At 40.6% G+C, this 21,509-nt stretch overlaps 1 protein-coding gene across 4 annotated transcripts in view; it reads right to left on the reverse strand.

The window, feature by feature from the left end:
* LOC122560128 (zinc finger protein 512B) overlaps positions 1 to 21,081 on the reverse strand; it is a 106,753-nt gene extending 85,672 nt beyond the window's left edge. For all 4 annotated transcript variants that reach the window (XM_043710403.2, XM_087994883.1, XM_043710402.2 and 1 more), the window contains exons 1-2: positions 20,944 to 21,081; positions 8,638 to 8,763 (exon numbers count right to left, since the gene is read on the reverse strand). In XM_043710403.2, coding sequence (XP_043566338.1) covers positions 8,638 to 8,761 — 124 coding nt within the window. In that variant the 5' untranslated portion in view covers positions 8,762 to 8,763; positions 20,944 to 21,081. The remainder of the gene's footprint in view (positions 1 to 8,637; positions 8,764 to 20,943) is intronic.
* Between the last annotated feature and the right edge of the window lie 428 nt (positions 21,082 to 21,509).

Consider the following 21,509-nt stretch of genomic DNA (forward strand, 5'->3'; position numbering starts at 1 on the left):
TGGATGCACTGGTTACAAAGGCCCAAACAATATGTCTTCTTCCTCAGGCAGCTGAGGAAATTTGGCATGACAGTGAATACCCTTGCCAATTTTTATAGGTGCACCATCGAGAGTATTCTGTCTGGAGATATCAGTACCTGGTATGGCAACTGTACCATTCAAGATCAGAGATGGTTACAGAGAGTGGCAATCTCAGCCCGGACAATCACAAAGGCCAGCCTCCCATCTATAGAATCCATCTACTAGGCCCGCTATCAAGGAAAGGCCGCCAACATTCTCAAAGATCCAACCCACCTTGGCAATGTTTTTCTACAATCTCTACCATCCGGGAGAAGGTACAGAAGACTGAACACATGCACCAGTTGGTTTCGTAACAGTATTCTAACAACAGTAGGGTAAAAACTGAATGGACTCACAAACTCTTAACATTCGCCTGTACCTGTGTTTTTATTTTTGCCGCTGTTTACCTATTATTTACTATCCATGTGATCTGCCTGTATTGCTCGCAAGACAAAGCTTTTCACTGTGCCTCAAGTACACATGACAATAAATTCAATTCATGCATTCATTCATTCAGAAGCGTAGTCAAAGAAATAGGTTTTAACAAAATAACATGAGGGCAAGAGTAGGCCATTCAGCAAGTTAAGCCTGCTCCTGCCATTCTAAATCTTTCCTGATCATCTATTTCAACACAAATTTTATTTATATGCCCTTACTTGTTTGTCATTAGTATCAAGAAACCTATCAATCCATATCTTTAACAGACCAATAACTGTGCTTCCATAGCCTGCTAAGGTAGAGAATTTAAAGATTCACTACCCTCTGGAATGAAGAAATGGGCTTGCTCCTTACTCTGAAACTGTTTCCCCTGGTTCTCAAGATCCCAGCCAGGGGAAACATCCTTTCTACAGCTGTTGTGTCTAGTAGCCACTTCAGAATTTGTAAGTTGCAATTAGATCACTTTCATTCTTCTGAACTCTAGAGAATACAGGCTAATTGTCTTTAGTCTCTCTCATTGAAAAGAAGGAAAGAGAAGTACAAAGGCAGAGAGGTTTAGGGAGTAAATTCTACAGCTTAGGTCTCAGGTAGCTTAAAATTATTTCCATCGATGGTAGAGCAATTAAAATTGATTAAGGAAGATTATTTCATCTATAGTGGATAAGGATAAGAAGACAGAGCAATAATGGCTTAGGTTAGCTGTGTGGAATCTGGAGGCACTACGGACGTTGCTGAACCCAACTTAATTATCTAAAAGCCACCCTTTTCAGTGGCTGTCCAGGTAAAATGGATACAGACACAGCAATGGGGAAACAGGATGAGAGCATGCTGAAAATGTCATGGAAAACCAATCATTATATATTAGTAACAATGCTCATAAACTTGGCCAAACTCTTTTCATTGGATGATAGGCCACAAAGCTAAGTCAATAGCTCTTGTTGTTTTGGTTGTAAGAGTATCAGTTTAGGAGAAAAATGGCTTTCTCAACTACGCTTAGCATGACCTATGTTGAACATTGCAGATGGTAGCCATGATATGGAGGTATCGAGGTTGGACTGGGGTGGACAAGGTCAGAGGTCAGACTACACCAAGTTATAGACCAACAGGTTTATTTGAAATCACAAGCTTTCTGACTGCTGCTGCTTCATCAGGTGAAGTGTCACTTCCCCTGACAAAGGGGCAGTGCGCCAAAAGCTTGTGATTTCCAATAAACCTGTTGGACTATAACCTGGTGTCATCTGACTTCTGACTTTGAACACTGAGGGCGCAGACTCCAATGTTAAGTCTGTGCAGTAGAAGTACAGAGAGTAATAAATTATGACTTTGGTTAGCATGCAGTGCTGATCAGATGCCTGATCAATCATTTTTTGACCTTACACCTGTCAGTGAGACCCTCATTTAAATATGTACACCTCATCGTGTGTTCAGCAGGATGAAAAATCCAATGTCGGAGTTAAGTAAAGGCAGCAGCATTTGATTTACAAGTTACTTATCTATCGCTGGCTATATTTTGGAAGGAGTTGTAAGAAGTTGGTAAAGTTTGCAGGGACTGGTAATGGCTGCAGGAGAGGTATCAGATTTGATCTTTTGGCCCTAATGTTAGGTTGCTGCATCAAAAGAACATGGAGATCATCAGCAAAATGAAACACTGCTTGCAGAGCTGGCAGGAGGAGCGCTCTCTGCAGAAAATAGAAATATGTATTGAGGGGCTTCAGAGAGCACCTATTCTACTTGCACCAAGTCAAGTGAATGAGATTCACTATGGAGGCAGACACAAACTGTTCCACTTCTTGGATTGTAAGTAAGTAAGTAAGTAAGTCTTAGGGTGCTGTCAGTGGTCCTCAGATTCTTTTTTCATCAATGGATCTATCTGGGCTGGCACAAACATCTGGCTGTTTACCATCCATTATGACATTAAAAATTCAGTCATCCTTGGAGTGGAAGCTTCATTGACTACTCCCTAAACAGAGAGAAGTAAGAGGAAAGCATACATGGCTTGACCTCACCACCAACTGCTCACATAAGGGTTACGCCCGAAACGTCGACTTCTCCACTTCCTGATGCTGTCTGGCCTGCTGTGTTCTTCCAGCCTCCTGTCTGTCTATTTTGGATTCCAGCATCTGCAGTTTTTTTTTGTCTCTAATCACATGTGGTTTTGTGGGTATTAGATCTCAGTGGTGAGATATACTAAAAATCCAAAGGGTACCACTTTCTCAATACATAGTTGCATGAAGTGCTCACAATCAGATTTATGAATGCTCTCCATCCTGGCAGCAATCATGATTCATTTATCTTGCACCCTTCCATAGTTTCAGCAGCCTTGTCACCATCAGATTGAACCAAAGTGTCTGCTTGGCAACAAGGGCTATTCTGTCTAGATGAGTGATGACTCTCTTCCACATGCCCAGTGCATGTAGCCAGCACTATTATAACAAAAGCAATGATGCAATGAAAAATGTAATGGAGCAGACCATGGGGCTGATAAAACAATGGTTTTGATGTTGAGCCACTTGCAGGAAGACCCAGTTGCCAGAACATTTGCCACCTCCAAGCACTTCAGAAATAGAAGTAAGAAGGGAAGATGCAGCCAACACATCCATGTTCCAGATAGACTGTGAGTATATCTTAAGACTCCAGATCCCTGAACTAAACCCTAGATTGCTAATGTTTAACATTTCCCCACATTACTATCTCCCTGGCAGACAAGCATTGCATCTGGTGGCCAAAATTGTGAAATAAAAGCCACAATAAAGTGACTATTCCATAACAATTGTGTCCACCAATACTCCACACACTACTCAACCAATCATTTGCATTCCCTTCATGTCTGATTGCAGGTGCCTTTTATTGGGTCAAATGTTCTTTCACAATGTTCCTAGTAAGTACAGCATGCCTTGTGGATGACTGCTGACTTTCAATGAGGGAAGATGGCAGTTCACCTTGCAAGATGCCCTCAAGGCCCAGTTTCAGCCTGCATCACTTCAGTGTGAATGACAGCAGACTATATCAGCTGGTGAGAAGACAGCTATCCTGGTGGAGTGGCAGCAGTGGGTTCCCGAATGGTGTCATCTTGAGGCAGAATAGAAAGTTTGTGCTCCATGGAGACACAGCCATTTCTCCAATCAGTCCTTCAGCATTGACTGCTGAACTGCTGTGAAATCCCATGTACCTGTAAGCACTGGCACTTGAAGCCTGTGTTGCACTAATTTGGGTATAAATGGCAAGCTGCGACTTCAAGAAATTAGTCTAAGCTTCCACTGCAACACTCAAACATTGGAGGCTTCTGCTTGTGCTGCAATGTAAGCTGAAACATTGGCCATCAGATTGTGCTTCACGCTTGAGTCTGTAAATGTTTTCATGGAGTTGGCCAAAACTTCCACACAGAAAAGAATGGGCTGCACGCACTGCAGTGTAACAGATTGCAGTATGAGAGTGAAATGGGATTTGAGAAGGTGCGTTAGGCAGGAGCATACCGTCATCCTTGATGGCTTCATCTACACTACTGGCCATGGCCTCAGTGATGGTCACTCCAAATATTCCCAGCACTTCTCCTCCATGGGTGTTTGGGCATGCAGCCATGCCTGCTCCCCACTGGTTTGGTGCTGCCACTACCACCCTGTCCTGAAAAAGAGAGGGAAATGTGTCAGTGAGTGCACTTCCATGTTTGGTTGATATGTCTGCCACAGTTAAATGGTTGGCAGCATGTGCAAGTTGTGAAATATGTATGCAGTTCCGCCACTGCTAAAGGTATGAGGGTGAGATGAAACACATGAATTTGAGTTTTGAATTGAGGCAAATATAGACTAGTGATTGGCAAATGAAGAGGGTGTTTTGAAAAGAGAGTGTGAAGTTAGTGGTGCAGTGGTAGCATATGGCATGGAAGGATACATTCACTTGATCAGTTGTCTGGGGTCACTTCCTTGCAGCTCTGCATCCAGGTCCTCTGGGCCACTCTGGTGGGATTGGTCACCACAGCCATCTATTCCACTACCTTCTCAGGAGCAGTCTTGGTAGCTTCCAGCACCCTGAGGGAAGGCAATCGGTCTCTCTTCCTGTCAACCTCCTGCATCAATTCCTCTGATATAGTTTTTGAGAACCTCGCGGTGTCATTTCTGTATCTTTCTCCATGTCGACCCTTCTTCCTCAGGCAACTTTAGACCTCATTGTAGCCAGAATGCATTGGTATTAAATAGAGCAAGCTAGCTTTAAATGGTGCTAACTTTGCATGGACATGGGGTCTCATGCTGAGATGCGCAGCCACCCTGCAGTCTGTTCAGGACTACAGTCTGCATGCTGCTTGTTCATCACTTTGAACAGGTGTGGAGTAATTATGTACCATGAATCCCTTGTCCAATTTTGGAGCTATCCACTTTTACCCCCATTGGAATCTTTTAGCACAGTAGGTTATCATTCAGCAAACTAATTTGTCCAAAACCACTATTTTTTCTGCAATAATCTGCAACTTGATGGGGAAACATTTGGAGACAATAATCCAATAATAAAATGGCATTTAGAAAATATGTGGCTAATAAATGAAAGTTAAGATAATATTGTATAAAGCAAGTTGACAAATTTGATGGAGTTCTTTGATGGAGTAACAGAGAAGTTTGATGAGCTGATGAGAGTAGTACGATTGATATGCGCATGGATTTCAAAAGCCATTTGACATAATACTATGTAACAGACATGTTAGCAAACTGAAGCTCATAGGATTAAAAGAACAGTGGTAGCTTAAACACAAAATTTGCTAAAGGACTGAAAGCAGAGGTAAAGTGCTGCACGTCTGTTTTTAAGACAAGGAAAAGGTGTTCAAACGTATTCCCCAGTTTTGGGAGGATTTGTAGCTCAGGTTGATGTTCTGGATGTAGGTTTGCTCGCTGAGCTAGAAGGTTCATTTTCAGACGTTTCGTCACCATACTAGATAACATCTTCTGTGAACCACCAGACGAAGCACTGTTAATAATTCCTGATTTCTATTTTGGGTTGGTGATGTAATTTCCTGTTCTTTTTCTCAGGGGTTGGTAAATCGGGTCCAATTCAGTGTGTTAGTTCATAGAGTTCTTGGAAGCATAGCATTCCAACCAGAACTCTATCAATAAACACATTGACTTGGATCCGATTTACCACCCCCTGAGAAAAAGAACAGGAAATGACATCACCACAGCGAATGACATCACCAACCCAGAGAAACCGAAACACAAATAGAAAGCAGGAATCATCAGCAGTGCTTCATCCAGAGGCTCACTGAAAATGTTACCCAGTATGGTGACAAAACGTATGAAAATGAACCTTCCAGCTCAGCGAGCAAACCTACATCCAGAGTATTCCCCAGGTTGGGTATTAGGATCATGTTCTTGGGTGTAACTCATTTTTCTACATCAGTTACCTAGACTTGGGTGTACTGAGCATAATTTTAAGTTTTGCAACTGACATTAAACTCTGTAATCAGGAAAACTATGGGAGAACAGCAATAGAATTTGAGAAATTATAGGATGAGCTGGTGATATTGGCAGACACTTGACAGATGGCAATTAATGCAAACAAGTGTAATAGTGTAATACATTTTGAAGAATGAAGAAATTTAATATGAAACAAATTATACAGTTATAAAAAGAGTGTAGGATCTAGTGGATATGTTTATGCAAATCTTTGCAGGCACAGGACAAGTTTAGAAGGCTGTTAAAAAAGCAGGTGAGATGCTCAACATTATTAATAGAGGTATGGAGTACAAAAGCAAGGATATTATGTCATACTTTTATGATCACTAGAGGCCTTAATTAGAGTACTGTGTTCAATTCTGAGTGCTACACATAGGTTAAGCTAACCAGGCCATTATGAAAGTGAAAAGAGACTTAATAAAATTGTAACAGGATGAAGAACAGTTATTACATGGAAAAACTGGAGAAAATTAAAGTAGGGGAAATTTGTTTGAGATGCTCAAAATATTTAACTGTTTTAAAAGAGTATAGAAGGAAAACTGTTTGTAATGGCAGAAGAGTCAGTACCCAGAAAACACTGACTCAAGGTGGTGGCAAGAGAACCAGAGATGATATGAGGAAACATGTTGTTTTACAGTGAATAGTCCGGATTTGAAATGAACTGCTTGAAGTAATAGCAGGTTCAATTATAACACTCAAGAGGGAATTTGATGAATACTTGATTGAAAAACTTTATAGGTCTATGATGAAAGAGTGAGGAGAGTGGAATAAGTGTTTATTATTACTGAAAAGGTTGTATTGGTACAAACTGTCAAATGGCTTCCTCCTGTGCTCTATGATTATACCATTTCTTTAATTTCCCTCTAAATGACATTTATTAAGTATTCCCTCTATACAGGCTTGTGAATAATGTCACAAGTGGACAGAGGAGGGCATCATGAAATTAGCCTAAGCTTTTTGGCAGCAGTTGGGAGTTTGGGAGTTGCTGGGATCAGCCTGGAATACTTATTCAACTCTTCAATACATAATATAAGAGTGGAATTATGCTTCATATACTATGCTTAATATACTTCAGTGGAATTGAGAATTACAAGGAAACAAATTGAAACATTGTTTTGCTGTTTATCTTAAGATCTTTCTAAACTCTCATATATAATTCTCTTGGTTATATTTTCTTTTGTACAATAAAGTGGTATTTTTTTACTAAAGGACATTGACAGCCTTTGTACAAATATGGTTAGTGACTAACCATCAAGATAACCATTTGCAAAATTAAACTTACAATCAATCAATCAAGCCAGAATTCATTCTGGTATCAGAGCTAGGATCATAACAGACAGAATATTATAACAACTTATACTTGTATAGTGCATTTATCATAATAAAATATCCCAAGATGAATTACAGAAACGTTATAAACTAAAATATGACATTAAGCAACATGGGAAGATATCAGATCAAATACCTAGAAAGTTGGTCAAAGAGGTAGGTTTTAAGGAGTGTCATACTGGAGGAAAGTGAGGTAGAGAGACATAGATGTACTTAGAGTATATTCCAGAGCTTGATCTTTAGGCAACAGAAAGCAGAATCACCAATTCTGGATCAATTAAAATTGGGGAAACACAAGATGCTAGAATGAGAACAGTGCTGATAGCTCAAGGATTTGTGAAGCTTGAGGAGAATATATGGATAGGGAAGGTGTGACTATGGAGGATTCAAATTTTTAAATTAAAACATTTCTTCTCTCGGAGACACAGTAGCTCAATCTTAGGTGTAGAAGGTGAATAGAACTTGATTCAAAATTAAGGCAAGGCAGCAGAGTTTTAGCTGACCTCAAGTTTATGAAGTCAGAATGTGGAAGACCAGCCAGAGGTGCATCCAAAAAGTCAAGTTTAGAGTCTTGAATGATTATTTCTGAGCTGCTGAGCTGAGATTGGGGTGGAATAAGCATGCTAGAAAAATGCAATGGTGTGAATTTAAGGTCAGAAGCTCACTTCATAGTCAAATGTAATTAAAGTTTGCAAAAAAATCCAACTTTATCTCAGAGTGTTGCAGGAAGAGGGATGGAATTGATTGCTAGGGAATGGAGTGTGGAGCAGGGATCAGAAATAATGGCTTTAGTGTTCCCAATATTTAATTTAAGTTATAAACTGTAAATGTATGACCTCTGATTTCCAACTTGGCAATGAGTTACTGAAAAAGCATATGATTTTTAATTAAATCTTTATTATTTTCATCATGTTCAGTCTTTAACTGATAATGGCTCCAACAGTGGAGCTAAGTAAAGAGTTTGCTTCTTTGCAGCATTTTGCTGCTTTTACTTTGAAATGATAAACTCTGACCTGTTGTTTCTCTATGGATATTTTCTATTCTACCACAACCAAAATCTAATATGGATTGTTTAAAAGATTGTTTTTTTTCTTTTGGAAAATCAGCTAAAAATAATCTTTCTATATCATATTTTCTTACAGCTTATTTTATGACCACTCTTCACAAGTCTCTTTAAGAACATACATTACACAGTGTACAAAAATTTATTGCATTCTTGAAATGAGTAAACATATGAATTATTTTTAATTCATTTTGTCTTTAGTGTATTCAGTGGTAGAGTGGTGGGTTGTGGGGTTTTGGAAGCAGAGATGGAAGATGCAGGAAAACCGGAAAGTACATACAAAAAGAAAATAAAAACCACAGTTCATACCAAATGTAATTGCGTCAGTAGATGTTTTAACTTTAGTCGCTTTTGCTTTACTCCGATCACCAAGTCCCTTAACATTGTGTCCTTTACTTCCACGAACCTTTCCAGCAGCACTGGAATCTGCCATTTCTGTAAGACAACAAAAATGTGTCAGGCATTACCACCTAATATTGCTTCCAGAAACACTTAATTTTTGTTTAACTTTTCCACAATGCAAACATAAGTGTACCAAAAACAACAGCTGTCCATTTAGACAGTTACACTATCTTGAAAATGTTATATGCTTCCTAAATTTCTTTTTTTCTAGGTTTTTTAAAATTAAGTCTTTTCTCAAACACGTTTGTGAGTTTGTACATTTCCAATAACTGGACGTGCCAGTTTTGCTTTGCGGGTAACACTCTTCCTCCGAAACCAGAAACTGTGGTTTCAAGCTCCACCACAGAACATAAAGTGGATTAACATTTCAATGCAATTCATGGAAAGTACTTCAATTTTGAATGAGAGGTCAAATAGAGGCCTCATTGTTTGTTGTAGTGCTACCGTGAGACATCAGAAATATAATGACTCAATTTGAAGAGCAAGAGCTTGCTTCAAGTCGCTGCCACTATTATTTCTTTAACTGACACTATCAAAAACAGATTAACTGATCATTCATTATTGCTATTTAGGAGATTCTTTTGAATGCAAAATGGCTTCCATGCTTGCCTACATAACACCCACTGCTGTATTATATTTCATTGTTTTTAGTGGTTTCAGGTATTTCTGTAGGTCCAAACAAGTCCTGAATAAACAGAAGCCCCCTTCAATATTTGGATGCTTTGTTTTTTTTTAAAAATACCTTGATTTTACTCTTAGGTAAAATCTTTAATAAAGCATTGGCAACAAGATTTTATTATTGCCTGGAGCACTATAGAGGCTATGTTGTTATGAATTATGTTCAAAAATACAATAGTTATTAGGATAGAACTGTGTTTTAGGGTCAGGATTCCCAGAGGATTTCAGGGTCCCTACATGGTCTGTGCAGGAAACATCAACTTGTAGTCAGGAGACGTGCTTGCTCTCCCATTAAGGCCAATGAGCAGGCTCCAGAGGCTGGAGAGTCAGTCAGAGGAGCACCAGAACTGTAACATTGGCACGAATATCATCATCCAAGGTGCAAATAAACAATGCATGCAAAAGAAAGAAGGAAAGTTTCCTTTGCTGGGAAATAAAAACATTTCACTCTAAATAGGTCATGATTACCAGGTGGGGGTTGGGCATGTTTGGGTGAGGAGGGTGTATTTGCTGGTGATGGGGTATAAAAGGCCATGGCAGAGTTTTTTGGGGTGATGGGAACCTAATACTTTGAAGTAAAAATGTTAATGAATGACTTAATACACTTAATGGTAAGGTCCTAGGGAGTGTTGCTGAACAAAGAGACCTTGGAGTGCAGGTTCATAGCTCCTAGAAAGTGGAGTCACAGGTAGATAGGATAGTGAAGAAGGCATTTGCTTTGTTTTTCTTTATTGGTTAGAGTATTGAGTACAGGAGCTGGGAGGTCATATTGCAGCTGTACAGGACATTGGTTAGGCCACTGTTGCAATATTGCGTGCAATTCTGGTCTCCTTCCTATTAGAAAGATGTTGTGAAATGTGAAAGGGTTCAGAAAAGATTTACAAGGGTGTTGCCAGGGTTGGAGGATTTGAGCTATAGGGAGAGGTTAATAGGCTGGGGCTGTTTTCCCTGGAGCGTCAGAGGTGAGGGGTGACCTTATAGAGGTTTATAAAATCATTAGAGGCATGGATAGGATAAATAGACAAAGTCTTTTTCCTGGATGGGGGAGTCCAGACTAGAGGGTATAGGTTTAGGGTGAGAGGGGAAAGATATAAAAGAGACCTAAGGGGCAACTTTTTCACGCAGAATGTGGTACATGTATGGAATGAGCTGCCAGAGGAAGTGATGGAGACTAGTACAATTGCAACATTTAAAAGGCATTTGGATGGGTATATAAATAGGAAGGGTTTGGAGGGATATGGGCCAGGTGCTAGCCAGGTGGAGCTAGACTGGGTTGGGATATCTGGTCGGCATGGACGGGTCGGACTGAAGGGTCCTGTTTCCATGCTGTACATCTCTATGACTCTACGACTAAATAAAATGCGTAAGGTAATTCACTAAATACACTTTTTTTATTATTGTGAACACAGCCTTAAAAATACTCATTTTGAATATGAGAAATCTCAATTATTGAGAATAAGTGCACTTTGTAATCTACAATAGAGTTAATGAGGAATGTGAGTACAGAGTTGGGCCAGTTCCTTGGCACAGCCCTTATCTCTGAAAGCGCACCTCAGTTCCCACCACAGCCCCTCATGCTGTGCACCTCAGAGAACTTATGTGTCATTAAATCACCCATGAAAATCCTTACATCCCTCACATCCCCACTTACCTCCATGAAACCCTATGCACCATCACCCCCATAAATCCAAAATATCCTTCACAGTATGCACAATATAAAGTCCTCAGAAGCCGTGCAATAACAATAGGAATTATTTTTAAATCACTGTCAGAGAAATAATTTCTTCAATCAAATAAAACCCTGTACACAAACACACTTATATTTACACTGGAAAGAGAAAAACATAGTCCAGTGAAAAAAAATCCTAATTATTTAAGTAGCGATCAAATCCATAAACAAATAAGAGACTATATCAAAGGCATATTTACTGCTCTTAAAAGTTTCAATCTTGGATCAAATATGACTGCAGAGGTTAATAAGGCAATTTCAAATATTTTGGAAGCCTTATGGCACTTTCTCCAATGGAAAAGCTACCATACTGCATGATGACATTTAGGCATTGACAGTGAATGCAATGGTCAATATACTTTGCAGGAACAGATCCCTAAGATGGATAACAGCATTGGAAATACATTACAATACAGAGTCTCATAATGACATTTCAAAGTGTCAAACAATTTTATCCATACCTTTTAGAACAGTCATGACACTTCAGGAGGGCTCTTGCATTGGTCACAAACTCTCCATGGAGGTGTTATTTTAGGGCTTCGAAAACTCACACTAGCAAATGCAAATTGTGACTGAGATGAAAAGGGATTTTCCCGTCATTATCAGAACACTGATCTCAGATTAGGTTTGTGTGCATTTTATACTTCAGGCCTTCCCTGTCCACAAAAAGACCACACAAAAATGGATCAGGAAAGGGAAACGATTATTTTTTCAGCAAAAAAGCTCATCAGTGTTTTGTAATCCAATTCCATCGGGAGACAAAAATCCAGCCCATGAAATCAAGACAAAGTATAGTTTAACCCAATCCTTGTTGATATAAACCTGCTTCTAACCTGACTATTGTAGTAATTGTAACAAGGTCACCGAGGTGGATGTCATAGAACATGAGTTCTCTGATTGGGCCTGTTAATCTGGTCCAATCAGGAAGCCCTGGCTGACATAAGAACAGGAGTGTCAAAGATTCTGCTCACTTTGAGAGCTGGCTCTGAGTGTCACATGTACATAAGGGATGACTTGGTGATGAGATACCGGCCTCTGTGGAGTTATTTCAGTGGCAATGAGAGAAAAGCGCACTTCTGAAGAAAGTTGCTCACAACAGTCATTTTTGAGTTGGGTGTAGGAATTTCTGGCATTATGCTATTATTTTGATTCATTTGACCCTGCCATCAAAGACTGGGCCCAGTATGTGGAAAGAATGCGATATTTTTCAAGGCAGATAACATTGGGGCAGATGAAAAGCAATGTGTAATTCTCCTGACAGCTTGTGGACCCACAGCTTGTTCAGTTATTAGGAGACGAATGTCTCCTGAGACACCAGATACCTTCCAAAGTTTGACAGATTTAGTTAAGGAATATTACGAGTCCAAGCCTCCTCTAATTCTGTGACATGATCAGTTTTACGTGGCAACTCAAGAACCAGGGAATCTGTATCAGGATTTTTAACGAGGTTAAGATAATTGCAAGAGGCAAGTGACTTTTTTTCAACCGTTAATGAGATGTGGAGAGACTGTCTGATATGTGGGATTAATGATGTAACCATGATGTGCAGCTTATGATCTGATACTCCACAACCACCTGATGAAGGAGCAGTGCTCCGAGAGCTAGTGCTTCCAAATAAACTTGTTGGGTTATAACCTGGTGTTGTGTGATTTTTAACTGATGTAACCATGCAAAAGTTTATTTTAGCTGAAGACCAAGTGGATTTCAAAAAGGCACTACAACAGGCTTTGTCATTGGAAAATGCAGCAAGTGGAACATATGAGTTGCAGGGTATTCCAATGGGAGTGGTCACCCTCACCAGGCCAACTGAGCTTGAGGAAACATCACTTGAGCGAAGGCAATTGCACAGTCATACTCAGGGGCTCTAGGTCAACCCACAGCAAAAACCCAAAAGAAAGCCCAGTCTCAGCAAAACGCGTTAAAATTTTCTGCAGGATCCGGGCCAGCAAGCCATTGTAGTTGATGCCATTATCTGGACTTGAGACAGCAAAAGAGGCCTATTGGACTTAAACTGAGTAAGAGAACTCATAGGCCAGTATACAAGAGATTGCACTCCCCTGAAGAGTCCACTTACATAAGGTACAGAGGATTTATATGCAAAACTGGCAGGGAGGCACTCCTTCATGAAGCTAAATGTGAGCCATGCGTACTTGCAACTGCAATTAGATGAGGATTCCCAGAAGTATGATACAATTAATACAAATAAGGGTTTATACCAATATACGATTGCCTATTAGAGCGTCATCAGTATGTGCCATTTTTCAGCAGATGATTGAGAACATTTTACAAGGTCGCCATTTATCTGTTTGAAATACTAATAACAGGGAAGACCAATAAGGAGCACTTAGAGACTTTGGGCATAGTGCCTAGATATTTTTTCCAGGCAGGCATATGCCTGATAAAGAGAGAAATGTGTGTTCCAGGCACCCCAAGTGACCTACTTCAACTACAGAGTCAACAAGACCAGGTTACACCCTTTAGAAGATAAAGCGATGGTGATCAAAGGTGACCTGGCTCCGATGCCTGTATCGGAGATTAGGTCGTTCTTTGAGATGGTGAATTATTACAGAAAGTCCATACGTAACCTGGCTTTTATCCCTGCACCTTTGCATCAACTCTTTGAAAACGATCAGCCTTGGAAATGGTCACATAACCAAGCCATATCTTTCAGGGAAGTCAAGAAATAGCTATCATCCTCTAAGGCGCTGGCACACTATGATCCCAAGCAAGATCTGGTAATACATGCAATGCCTCCCCATACAGCATTGGGATGTTAATAGCTCATAGCTGGCCCAATGGAGAGGAACGCCCATTAGCGTACACATCCAGGACTTTGGCTAGTGCAGGCTGTATATTCACTCAGATCAAGAAGGAAAGTTTAGTGATCATATTTGGAGTCCGAATGTTCCACCGATATAAATCTGTAATAATAGTGGACCATAAAATGTTACTAGATCTACTGAAAGAAGAAAAGGGCAACAGCTTCAGGCCGAATTCAGCAATGGCTTCTAATACTAAGTGCATATAATTACTAGTTGGAACACATCTGGGAGGCCAAGTAGAAAATGTAGATACATTGGATCTCCTCCCGCTGGCAGATATACCAATGGTGGTACCATCACTGGAAATGTTTGTGATGTTTTAAATTTTCTAGACACACATCCAGTCACAGTTCACAATATCAAACTTTGGATGCAGAAAGATCCAGTCCTGGCAAAACAAAAACAGCTGGGGGGTGACTGGGGAAACCAAAGTGCTGTCATAACCAGAATTGAAATCTTCCTGAACCCGGAGAGACCAGGTCACAGTAGAGGATGGCATATTATTATGAGGAGCAACAGTGACTGTCCTGAGCAAAGGTCGATGCAAGATGCTGGCTGAACTCAACCAGGATCATCCCCGGATTTCCAAATGAAAGATGTCAGCAAGAAGTTATATACAATGGTCAGGATTGCATGCTGACATAGCCGGTGGGGTAGTGCCCAGACTGCCAACAAGGACAAAAACTACCACCAGTAGCTCACCAACAGTCATGAGAATGGTTGGGCAAATATGGGGAAGACGATTGAAAAACTATGAGCATTTTCTGTAACACATGGACTCCAGGAAGTGTTGGTCACAGACAACAGGCCATTGTTTACCAGCAGGGAAAGTCAAATGGTATATATGGACAGCTCCATACTATCCATCATCCAATGGTCTGGCAGAAAGAGCAATCCAAACTTTGAAGGCAGGCTTAAGAGAAAAAGCCTACAGCTTCATTCGTGATACCAAACGGTCCCAGTTCCTGTTGATTTTAGGACCATCCCTTCATGCAACTGCAGAAATAGTTCCAGCAGAGTTGCTTTGGGGGAGAAGATTGCTCATCAGGTTAAATCTGATCTTCTCAGATCTGGGGGAAGGGTGAAATGGCCTCAGAAACGTCAGTACCACACACAAGATTCCGCTTAGCAAGGGAGACTGTGTACTTTAGGGCATGAAATTTGGTGTAGGAACCATGGGAATGGCCTTGTCTGGGTCAACACAAGGTTAGAGTTAAGAATTTGTTGCTGGAAAAGCGCAGCTGGTCAGGCAGCATCCAAAGAGCAGGAGAATCGACGTTTCGGGCATGAGCCCTTCTTCAGGAATGGCTCATGCCCGAAACGTCGATTCTCCTGCTCCTTGGATGCTGCCTGACCTGCTGCGCTTTTTCAGCAACACATTTTCAGCTCTGATCTCCAGCATCTGCAGTCCTCACTTTCTCCTCAACACAAGGTTAGGTCCAGTGACTTATAAAGTTCAGGTAGGTGTGATAGTCCTGAACAAGTATGTTGACCAAATGAAAGCTGCAAACTCGCAAATGGTGCAGAAGCAAAACATGCCCAGCTCCTTGACTGCATTTCTGACTGTTCCGGACTCCATGGGTTCTCCCACTCCATCAAATGTTGAAGAAATCTCGGAATCTGAGATAGACATGGTGGATGTTGCTGCCTCAATGTCTTTGCTGCCCGAAGAAGAGAAGCTCCAGGTGCAACTGAACTACTGAGTATTACACACTGCTACTATCTGAAGCAGAGTTGGAGGAATCTGACCCAGGGATAAAACGTCCAGGAGGAGCTACAAAATAAAGAACCAGCTTATCTTCTCGGACTCAGAGGGGCAGGATTGCAATCATGGTATCAAAGTCAGCCAGATGGACCTCACAGAATATGAGTTCCCAGATTAGGGTTGTTAATTTGGTCCAACCAGGGAGCCCTGGCTGACAGAGAAGAACGGGCATGTCGGGGTTTGGGGTTTGGCTTTGCCACTCCTCTCCCTTGTATATTGCTGTTTCTCTGTATACAGCTGTTAATGTTTATTGTTTGTAAACTTTACTTGTTAATAAAATTAAAAAAAGGGGACTTGCTGCCCTTTTTCCCCATAATAAAAAGGAGTGTCAGACATCCTGTTCATTCTGAGAGACCTGGATCAATGTCAACAACTCTCCACATGTAAATAAATGGTGACTTGGTAACAGGATACTGACCTCTGTGGAGTTATTTCAATTATGATCCTTTGATTATTCAAATTTGTTGACGTCAACCCATCTCTTAAAAAATTTGCTGTTTCCCTGTTCTTTCCAATCATCATTCCACCTTTACTCTTGTATTTCTTTAAAGGGAGAGAACATTTTGATTGCTTTGAATATCTCATTAATTTGATGTATTCCACTTCATTTTTTACTGAAACTACATCGGTCACTGTCACAAACAGCTACCTATTGATTGTGGCCATTGTTTTCTGTCCTTAGCCAGAGTTTTTTTTGGTCAACACCACGGATCTCATCATCTTCCACAATATGTCCTCTTCCACAGTCCCTCACTCTCACACTGCTCTTCCATGGTTACATTCCTGCCTATCATACCATAGTTACTACACTATCCTTGTGATTAATCCTGTCTTGACCATGCCTCTTCTTTAACTCAGGATTTCATCCTTTTCATTGTTTATTTGTAAGTTCCTTAGCAGAAGCATCTGTAAGCACTGGGCAAGCATTTATACAGTTAGCTAGAGACTTGTGGGCTCAAGCACCATTGCATGATCTTATTGCACAATTTAAGTTAACATTATAATACAGCAATGATGAATTCCCTTTTGCTGGAACTGTTGCTTTCAGATTAAATGTTTGTTTGCATTTAATAATTTTATGGTAGCATTTGATCAAAAGCTGAATTCAATGTTCTCTCAACCAACATAACCAAAAGTAAATTAAATGGTCATTCATCTCAATGATGTTTATGAGATCATACTTTGGACCACATTTTTCCAGTACTGGCTCTTGGATACATGATTGTGAGTTATGTCATCGAGCTTATTAATAAGTACAATTAATGGTTCTTGCCCAACACAAATCTTTGCACAATGTTACCATCCTGCCCATTACACATTTCTTGCTATCAGCTCATCCACTAACCAGGTTATTAACATTTTTAATCAACCTGTTCAGAGATGTCATTGTACATCGTTGGTGCAGGTGGGATTTGTACGCAAGATTAGAGTGGTGCTGGAAATGCACAACAGGTTAAGCAGCATCCAAGGAGCATGATTTTTCCTGCTCCTTGGATGCTGCCTGACCTGCTGTGCATTTCCAGCACCACTTAATCTTCAGCATTTGCAGTCCTCACTTTCGCTTAGCGGATTTGAACCCAAGCCTCCGAAGCTCAAACAAGGGATACTACCACCGTACCACTAGTGTCTTAACAAGTTTATTGAGATATTTTTTTCCAACCAACCTTTTCAGAGATGTTATTACACATCTCTGAAGTAGGAGAGATTTGAACTTGGGTCTCCTGGTCTAGAGGCAGGGCCATTACCATTGTACCACAAGTGTCTTAACCAGGTAATTGATTTTTTTTAATCAATGTGTTCAGAGATGTTATTACACACTCCTCTGGAGCAGGTGGGACTTGAACCCAGGTTTTCTGGCTCAGAGGTGGGCATTCTACCACTGCATTACAAGAGGTCCTTAACCAGGTCACTGATTTCTCATAATTCTATGCACTTTAGCTGTAACTAATACAGTTTCTCGTGAAGGCATTTATTGAATTCCTAGTGGACGTCCATGCAAATAACATCCAGAGACAATCCTCTGTGCATCCCTTTAATAACTTATTCGAAACACTCAATTTCATTAGGAGGTTCTTTCACAATGTCTGGGAGGAAAGTGTGTAGTAAGAAGCTTCTCAATGTATCTGTAACTAGGAAGGGTCCAGCTGAAGATAGTTGATGAGTGTGGTAAGCATTGTAGGATAATAATTGGTTGTCAAAGAGCTGAGGATGTTAGCTGGAGAGGTGGAGTAATTGAAGGTATTCAATAATCACTTCTTTGCAAAGTAACAGTACAAAGTGACAATCAAAGGGTTTTATTGTGAAATAATGTCACATTTTCTGATAATGTTTCTTAAATGTCCAACAGTTGGAAATGGTTTTCTTTATTAATTGTTATTAGTTTTGTTCTTTTATTAAAATAAAATGTAATAATATTGACTAAATATTGATTTAAACAAAAATATATTTCAAATTTTGAAGAGCAGGCAGTTCAGAACACATTCAACTTAATGTGTATAAATTCAAGATTTTCAATGGAATGTAGAAACATCATGATGTTTTTGTGCTTGATGTTCTGTCTACAGATTTCCAAAAGTCTTTTTGCAAAATGCCACATACGTTTTGCAAAACTGAAGCCCAAAGAAAAGCAACAATGGCAGCCTTGGATATAGAATTAAATAAGGGACAGGAAGTATAGTTTAGTTGTGAACAATTAGTTTTCAAAAGTGCAAGCGGGAATACATTCCCAGGGTCAGAATTAGAAACAGTAATGATCAGGACTTGTGCAACACAGTATAATTGCAAAATCTTCAATTAACACTAAATTCACAAATTTAGTAGCAAGTGAGGAGAATAAAAATTTAATTCAGGAGAACATAAGCACACTGGTCAAATGGGTAGACAAGGCAAATGCCATATAAAGAACTATGAATTGATATATTTTGTTTGCAAAAGTGAGAAGCAATATTAACTAAATAGCACAATTTTAAAGGTTGTGCAGAAGTGGAGAGATCTTTGAAAGTGACAGAATAAGTCAAGACGGCCTTTGCTTCTGAAATATATATCTGAAGCCATATTTTGTCTTGAAGCTATCCTTGACTTGTTAAAGAAAAAGAGTACAAAGCAAGGAAGTTATGCTGAACATTTTTAAAAAGAAAAAAAAAACACTAGTCAGACCTCATCTGAGTCTGGTCACCACACCTCAAGAAAGATACTGAGGTTTTAGTGAGAAGAGACACAGAAATACAGAAGACATGGAACTGGGGAGGATAATTTTCAATTGTGTGGAAAGACTAGTGAAGGCTTTTTTTTCTCCTTTGAATAGCAAAGATTGAGAGAATTGATTGAAGTATGCAAATTTATGAATAATTTTGAAAGAGTTAAAAAAAGATAAATTGTTCAGAGATGGTTCAGTACCTACAGGACATACAGAAAAGTGATTGCCTAAGACCAAGCATGAGGAATCAGTTAATACATAGCGACTTGTTTGATCTGGAATACATGCCTCAAATGGTGGAGTGGTTTCAAGAGTAGCTTTCTAAAGGACATTGGCTAAATAAATGGAGGAGGAAAATTATAGGAGAAAAGCAGAGGACTGGGACTATTTTGGATATCTTTATTATAGGGTCAGCACTGGCAATGATGGGCTGAATTGCTTCCTCTTACAGTATTGCTCTATGATTCTGCAGAACAGTAACTTTGCTTTGAGATGTCCTGAGTGCTATGCAAGGCACCACATAAGCCTTTCATTCTCACTGACAGTTACAGTGTTGCCTCTCACCTCAAATCTGTCACCACTTAATTGTGATTTTCAGCCACAACGTCTTTGCGAAACTGAAGTCATCAACTTATGTTCCCACAAACACTGAAGAACCTTTAGCTCTTGGACCCAATAAGCTCAGCACCTTCACTTGTCATTTATCTACCTGTAATAGACTGTTTGAGACCCCTCATATTCTTTTACTTTCAAACCTTCTTTACTGTTCTGGACTTTATTCATTCTTTAATACACTGTCATTTTTTTAATAACGAACTGTGAGATTTATTGTGGGCACTTGTTTGTCAAAGTTACTAATCATACAAGCTGACAATAGAAGGCCATTCAGTATGTGATGTCTCATCCAATACTGAGTATTATCTAAATTGATCGCATCGCTGCCTCTCTCCGCCCTCTCAGTAGCCTGCAAATTAGTCCTCTCTAAATAGATATCCAATTGCCGTCTAAAAGTTTCGACCGAACCTGCGCCCATCATCCCCTCAGTTGGCATAACAACCCTCAGCGTGGAAAAAGTCTCAGCTCTCTTTCAGTTCTTTGGTTGATTTTAAAACATCACTGATCCACTTGCCAGAGGAATCAGGATCTCCTTCTCCACTCCGATACCCCACCCCAGAACTTAATTCTGAACACCTCTATTCAATCTCCGTTTCACCCGAGTGACCAGGTCGCCTTCTGAGAGCAGGGCTGCTCTCGGGGCACTGGCGATACAATGTGGACTCTGGCACACCCTGGGAATGACATTCCAGCCAGACCAAAACAAGACCGCAAAACTCGAGTGGGTTGGCTTTCCTTCCCACCACAGCCCGATGTGTAAAGAACTCCATCCAAGTACAAGACACGGAAGGAAAACCTCATGCCCAGTGACTCGCCTCGAATAGACAGATGCCCATTTGTTGGGGCGTTCCAGCAGCGGCGGTGGTGATGGAGTTGGGGGGGGGGGGGGGATACAAGACGGGAACGCGCGTCCATGCTCGTGGTCACGAGCGCGCGCTCCCCCCACACCGCGATCGGCGGGCACGCGCCACCCCGCAACATGGAACCCTGGCGTGCACGCGCGCCGAGGCAGCGCGCTCCCAGTTAAAAAAAAGAGAAAACCCACAAGAAGTTCCGACATTGTCCCCCGGGCTCGAACCTCTCACCTTCCTTCATTAACATACAAAGCGCCGACTTCCTCCTTCAACTCGCCGACATGCACAATGTAACAATTGCAAACGCTGCAACATTGTTTCTCCAGCTCGGCAGCAAGATGAGCTTGCGGTATCACTGAGGCAAAATGGCGACATTTTAAAGAAGCAGGAGAACTCAGAGCTGGCCGCGTAAAAAAGAGGCAGAAAAACATTTTACATCGCCTGAAGTTGTCCCGATCGATCGACAATCGCAAGAGTAAAAGCAAAGGAAAAGATGGAAAATACGAGGCGGCTGCCAAAGAGATGGGAGGCCCTGACAGAGTCAGGCGTCTTACCTTAAATTTCTGGTTAGATTATTATCTTCAGGGCCTTACAGTAGACTCTATTCCTGGGTCATGCGCGATTCCACTTGTCCTTTGACAGTTGTACAGTGAGGAGGTAAGTTTCAACTCTCGCGTTACTATTTAATGCTGCACGATTTTCAAGTTCCAGCACAAGCAGCAAATCTGCATTTCCAACGCTGCAAATGTCTGCTTCGTGCCTGCCAAAAACAGACGACAGATTACATACTTCCATCCGAATATCATTGCATAAATAGGATCCGCAGCCCAAGTGGAAACTACAGAAGAACTGCCTCCGCCTTCTTCACAAATGTAACTTCGTGTTTATGCAATACTATCTGCAGCTCCTTTTACATTGTCCAAACTCGACTAAAACTATTTTTTTCCAAAAAAACAACACCGTTGCTTGAAGAACATGGCCCGAGTACCTCAAAATATTTTACAATAAAACTTGCGCTGAGATTCGAAAACGCCAATCGACAACTCCTGATCAGCCCAATTTATATCCAAGATAAAGTAGAAAAATCTCTTCGGGACAAAATGTTTTTTGTAGTTTCATG

Source organism: Chiloscyllium plagiosum, unplaced genomic scaffold, assembly GCF_037043375.1.
Source record: "Chiloscyllium plagiosum isolate Xiang-an unplaced genomic scaffold, Cpla_swu_hap1 HiC_scaffold_15, whole genome shotgun sequence".
Lineage (NCBI taxonomy): Eukaryota > Metazoa > Chordata > Chondrichthyes > Orectolobiformes > Hemiscylliidae > Chiloscyllium > Chiloscyllium plagiosum.